At 44.0% G+C, this 6,461-nt stretch overlaps 1 protein-coding gene across 1 annotated transcript in view; it reads right to left on the bottom strand.

The window, feature by feature from the left end:
- Window positions 1–6,000, bottom strand: part of Tom1l1 (target of myb1 like 1 membrane trafficking protein) — a 43,869-nt gene extending 37,869 nt beyond the window's left edge. Inside the window, exons 1-3 of the mRNA XM_028772419.1 lie at window positions 5,934–6,000; window positions 3,061–3,145; window positions 1,210–1,288 (exon numbers count right to left, since the gene is read on the bottom strand). Coding sequence (XP_028628252.1) covers window positions 1,210–1,288; window positions 3,061–3,145; window positions 5,934–5,988 — 219 coding nt within the window. The 5' untranslated portion in view covers window positions 5,989–6,000. The remainder of the gene's footprint in view (window positions 1–1,209; window positions 1,289–3,060; window positions 3,146–5,933) is intronic.
- Window positions 6,001–6,461: the final 461 nt, after the last annotated feature.

The following is a 6,461-nucleotide window of genomic DNA, read 5'->3' on the forward strand; positions in this document are numbered from 1 at the left end:
TGGTTTTTTTTTTTGGTTTGGTTTGGTTTGGTTTGGTTTGGTTTGGTTTTTCAAGAATTTTACTGTGCAGCCCTGGCAGTCCTGGAACTCACTCTGTAAACCAAGTTGGCCCTGAACTCACAGAGATCCGACTGCCTCTGCCTCCCAAGCACTAGGGTTAAAGGTGTGCACCACCACCAGCCAGCTAACATTCCAGGCATTTCTATCCTGGTCCTGATACCTTGATATTTCCACAGAAACATATTACTCCTTTCTCAATAATTCACATCTCTCTGTGGTCTTCATGAGCAGGTTGCTATGAGTTAGAGACAGACAAGAGTCCAACAACCAGGAAGGAGGTAAACACCTCTAAAACTACAGTCAGATCCCAACTGAAGGGTTTCTGCTGCATCTGTGGCATGGATACTATTTAACGAATTTCTTTTTATTCAGACAGTCTCCAAGTACACACGATGTGATACACTATTTTCCAGGTAAATCTGGAAAGCGATAACTATACTCACATCTGCCTCATAGCCTTCTGGTAAACACCACCATTACAACTAAAAACAATGTGGTGCTGGCCATATGTGAGGTCTCACTTCCAGAAGAAATGAGGAAGCCACACAGCTCATTTCCAATGTATAAAGGGCAACTCACCAATGTGACTGAAGAGGTCATATGGTCCCAACTTGGGGGAAATGGGAATACCTCAATAAGAGCTCACATCTGTATCACAAAAGGAGAACTGCACAAAGTGACAGAGAATGTTCTCCAAATTACATCAGTCAAAAGAGCCTCGTTGAAACTTAAGGGCCTACCAGTGTCTCGGGAATCCACAAAGGGGCTAAAGGAAGGTAGAAAGCTGTAAGGAAACTGTCTCTCACAGTTGCAATTTTTTCCTTCAAACATGATCAACAAATACAAACACATGCTTATTGATCCAGTGTCATCTACTGGTTTTTAACCACAAACTCAAAGATCTTGATCAGGACAAACTGATTCTGTGGCAATGATTCCTTTCTACAAAATTAGATGGCAGTGTAGTCAACTGAACTCACCTTCTGTAGTTCTCAATAGATGAGGAGTCTTAAGTCACACAGTCCGGAAAGCACTATTACCTGGCCGTCATCTCTCAGATTATGAATGTATTTTTTTTAAAACTCATTAAACATGTTAATTGTAGGGGAGAAACCCCACAATCGTATTTATAGCATTAAAAGTACTTACTGATAAGGAAAGTTGGATTTCTTTGTGGTTGTAGTTTTTGGAAATCCTTTTTTTCAAAGCCTTTACTGCATCTTTTGGCCTATGGCAACAAAGACACTGAAATGAACAATCTGGGTAGAGAGGCAGTCACTGTGTAAAGCAGCACGCAATATAGGAATAGAAATGGTTGATGTTTGGTCGTGCTTCCTCCTTAGCTGGGCCACTTAATGTACCACCTCTAAGTTTCCTTGCAAAATAAACAGATCATACCACTTGCCCCTTGGTGGGACACAGCTAAGATATGTATGTAAGAGAATTACATAAACACCAGTCACAGAGTGTGTGCACACCGGCTTTTATCAAGGCACAGAATTCGGTTACAGGAAATGCAACCCTAAAACAAGAGAAAAGTGATCCCTTTAAGATTCTCAGCATTTCCTGAGTAACCCATATGTAAGGGGATATAAGAATTACAGCAACTGGCTAATTCTGATGTGCTATAACTTGATGTTAGGAAGATCTGCAAGCAGAGGATCAAAGTTCACTTCATTAAATTCCCCTTCTGCAAGATCAGTGAAGAAATCAATAATAGTAATGAAAAAGGTTCACAGAGGATCTAAACACAACACAGAACATATAACATACATACATATATACATACATACACATATATATACATACATACATACATACATACATACATATTGTTGTTGTTGTTACTATTATTATTTACGCAGGGTTGGAGAGTTACTATGCAAGCTTGGGGGCCTGCATCCCCAGATTCAAGTAAAATTATAGTAGATGGATTACAGCCTGCCTGTCATTCTAAGGCTTGGTTAGAGATAGAGATGGACCCCTGGGGTAAGCTAGTTAATTAACTAGCCTTACTACACAGCTCTGAGTTCAACTGAGAAACTCTGACTCAATAGATAAAGGGGAGAGAAATTGAGGAAGATATCAGCAGTTGGTATTAGCCTCAGGCCTCCACACCAAAGTGTAGTCATATACATGCACTCCTGCATACCACACAGAGACACATTTAAAAAAGAAAATCTATGAACTCTTAGAAGTGTCAACCATAGGCACTTGCCATTAATATATAACCAATAATTATTTTACCATGTTTTCTTCATTAGCACACACTAGACAAAATCTTCTTCTACCCATTACCCCTTAAGAATGTTCAGGAAAATGTGCAAGTTTCACCTTTTATCATAACCTACAGTTGACTGAATTCAAAGTAGCAGTGTTTGTTAATGACTTTGTGTTTCTTTTCTTTTTTTATTTATTGACTTCAAGTTTAGATAATATGTCAATACACAGCACATCTTGTAAGAGCACAGTATGAACTTGGGTGAGCTGGCAGGATGACAGATAAACACTTGTCTCCTGACAAGGAAAGAAAAGATTGATAAGTTGTTTCTCCAACAATCAAGAGGGTTGGTCACTACCCGCCTGGACACCAACCACTAGAAGCCACTCAGCTACCAGCTTCTGGATACTGTTTTTGTTACAGAAAACATTGGTAATCAGAACATGAGAAAGCTCTAAAGAAAGAAACAATTTATCCCTCTCTTTAAAAGAATTTTTTTTTCAAAACAAGGAATGTAAGAGAGACAAAGACAACATTTAAACTAATAAAGAAAAGGCAAAGAAGGAGACAAATTCTAGTGACCTCTCGGGGTCCTCTGTATGCTGGAGGAGGAAGTTGTCCCCAGTGTTAGCCTGCCATCCTCACAAGGCAAGAAGTGCCCAAAGGACAGTGAAGCATTCTTTCAACCAAAACATCCAAAACTTGGCAATGGAAACCAAGCTGCAGTTCTGATGGATCTTATCAGGCACAAAATTCACAGATAACCACGGTAAACTTACCCGTCCTGTGTGGTGTTAATTATGTCACAGATATGCATGAACTGGCCCCAGTCTTCAGTCTGAACGCCAGCAAAGGTAGCCTTTTCTGCAAAGATAAAGATGCTTGTGTTGAGTCTGAGCCACAACAAGAAAAAAAAAAAAAAAGAAAGAAGCTCATGTCCTTGAAATAATCTGCTGGGGGGGGGGGTGTGTGCATGAACAAGTACCATTAAGTTTATGCTACCAAAGGGTAAAGTGATTTCTTTTCTCTCCTCTTGAACAATTCCCAGTAACTCAGGAATTGATCAGAAGCCAAGGCCAGAGTGCTGCTGTTTCAACAGCAATGAGTGAGCCATTAAGAAAGCCTACAACAAATCTCCAGCCTCCGGTGTCTTTCAGAAGCCAGAACTATAGATCTGTGGCTTACGGGGCAAGGTAAGTCACAGACAAGGTAAAGTACACATCACTAAGTCTATTCTCATTTAATCTATGGTCACAGATGATGAAAGAGAAATTCAGAGAGAGTAAGGAAATTAAGCAAGGTTACCCATCACGTATGATGGCGAACTTGCATTCAAATCAAGGTTCTTTGATTCCAATATTTATATATATATTTTTTTATAAATAATTTATTTATTTTTGAACATGAAATGCTTTTTTATAGCATGTTTCACAAGGGGAGGGGGTAAGAGGGGCCAGATGGTGGAAAAGTACAAAATCTTCTTGGCCTGTGCCTTGAAACATGTCATGGTCTATACGGTACACTGCCTTGAATTATGATCTACCTGCTGTTCTTCAGAAGATATGGTACACTGCTTGAGTTATGGTCTCCCTGCTATTCTTAAGATGATATGGTACTCTGCTTTGAGTCTATCTGCAGTTGCTAAGCAGGATCTTGCAGTTGCCAAGCTTCAGAGGACATTGTGCAGGTGGGGAAAGGTGGGGGGTGAGGGTAAGGGCGAGGGTCCTGGCTTCTGGCATCTCCCCCTTCTCTGTTTATATTTTTAAATTGTGTGTTGGGAGGGATGTGAGGGGAAAAAAAAAGGTAGAGCTAGCACAATTACAGAACAAGATGGCTTCTGGCATCAAACTTACACCAGGCAAATTTGCATACTTACACTCTTGACATTTCCTTCTCTAGATGGCTTCGATGGCTTCATTAAGAACACAGGACCCGGGTCAGAGAACCTCTAACAGTGGGTCCCAACCCTCCTAATGTTTCCACCCTTTAGTACACTTCCTTATGATAAGGTGACCCCCAACCATAAAATTATTTTCGTTGCCTACTTCATAACCTGGATTTCACTACTGCTATAGATCGTAATGTCAATCTCAGGGTTTTCCATGGTCTTCAGTGATCCCTGTGAAAGAGCCATTGGAACCCCCCCCCCGCAAAGGATCTCAACCCACAAGTTGAGAACCGCTACTCTAAATGTCAATGTGCTTATTTGCTTCTATGACACAGATCACCAAGCACAGTGCAAACCATAGCGTACGACTTTAATGTGATGCTGAATGGACAAAGCTGAGCCATCTTGCTGTGTCGTTAGGCACACATTGTTCTTCCATCCAGTTACTTCTTCCCAACCTGCTCATCCTAGAGAACTCCTATTCACACTTCAAAGGCCATGGCTGAGTTCGTTTCTCCATTTTTGTAAGTTTTGTTTGCAAGATACATGGTAGGTTTGTTTTTTTTTTTTAAGTATGATAAAGGTGTCTTACAGTGGATGCTACAGAATATGGCCATTCTCCTTATCACCAAGTAAGTTCCCTGGGGGATGGGACCATGCCTCTATCTGGTAGTTCTAAATGGTTTCAAAACTAAAGGATAATCGTACATATTGCTGGAGTGTCTTTTGCCTGTGAAGATTCAGAGGATCCATTTTTGCTTGAGACTCATTCTAACAGGAACTATTCAGTAAGGAGACAGGCAGTTACAGTGTTTTTCCTAGAGGGCAGCTCTCTTCCAGGATTTTAAAGATGTGGAAACTCAGGTTCAAAGATGTCCCCCATCCCCAAAGCAGTTAGTTAACTTACTTCCAATCTAAACTTTCTGAGACTGAGCCTTAGAACTACCAGGTTCTTGGGATTTCATCACCCCACCAAGTTCCCGACAGTTTGCCTGTCATTAATACACCCTGATGCCACACCCTGTCCCCAAGGGAGGGGGCAGGAGAAAGAAGGGAGCTGAGGTGGCAAAAAGCCAACTGTATGTAGTCAGTGGCTTCTGCATCCACCTCTGTAATTCAGAACACAAACACAAGGGGTAAGGGAGGACCATGCTGGCTGGGTGATGCTTGGTCTAAGAGCCTCTGTGACTGCAGATGGCCCCTCTCCCCCTCCTCAGCACTGACAGCATGCATTTTCCATCTCCCTCTTTAAGCAAAAGGCTACTCAGATTGCTTGAGCTGTTCGCTGGGGGAAAAATTGGTTTGGAGAAACCTGTCTCTCCAGGTGAGATCACGCCAATTAGCTTCTCTGAGCTCTCTCTTTCTGGTCTGTAAAATGGGTATAACAATAAAGTGCTGAGAGTGGACGCACTTTATGAAGAACCTTGCCCGGGTCAAGAAGTTTCCACTTTCTCCTCCCAGCGGTCCCAACACTCCACGCAGTGCTACAGGTCACCTGCTTGGCTCTACTCGCCCAGCATTTCGCATTTTGCCTTTTTTCGGAGAGGTTCTGGTATAAGTGAGCCAAAACCAGAAAGGTGGACAGCGGCCGCAGGTGGCACGCAGGTGGCGTGGGAAAGCTGCGGGGGAGGGTAGCCTTTCCTCCGACTTGGTCCAACTCGCCACCCCCACCCCCAAAACACACACAGAGAGAATGAAGCGGAGACAGCAAAGCTCCCACGGTTCCCCAAGCCAGCTAGGATGTTACTCCTCGCGCCTCCTTACCTACGAGGTGACCCAGAGAGGTAGCGTAGGGATCGCGACTCTTCCCAAACGCCATGGTAGCTCCAGAGAACCCTCCCAGGAAATCCGCCTCCACCGCCCTCCGACTCCACCCGCTCGGTGCCCGAGGCTCCTCCCTTCTGCTCCAGCGCTCCGCGGCCGCCGAGAGGCGCCAGGCGGCGAGCAGGGCGGGGACCCGGGGGACTTGGCGCACCTGCCGCGCGCTCCTGGCGCTTCCCGCTCCGCGTGACTCTAGGTGGGCTGCGAGCCCGGGGGGAGTGGTGTGACTCGGCACCCCGGGCCTGGGAATTCAGAGCCCAGCTCCAACATTTCCACCGGAGGGCTGAAGATCGCTCCTCTCTCTTTGGAGACTAGGCAGTGTGGGATTAGTTGCTAACACCTACACGAGGGTTATTGTTCAGGTTAATTAATGCAAGGACGTAGACTTCTCAAGTCACACACCTCCAGAACAATGAGATTTCGCCTATCACCACTCCGGAGGTCCCTGAATCGATTTTTGCTCCCTGCCCT

Source organism: Grammomys surdaster, unplaced genomic scaffold, assembly GCF_004785775.1.
Source record: "Grammomys surdaster isolate TR1022 unplaced genomic scaffold, NIH_TR_1.0 213, whole genome shotgun sequence".
In the NCBI taxonomy this organism is placed as follows: Eukaryota; Metazoa; Chordata; class Mammalia; order Rodentia; family Muridae; genus Grammomys; species Grammomys surdaster.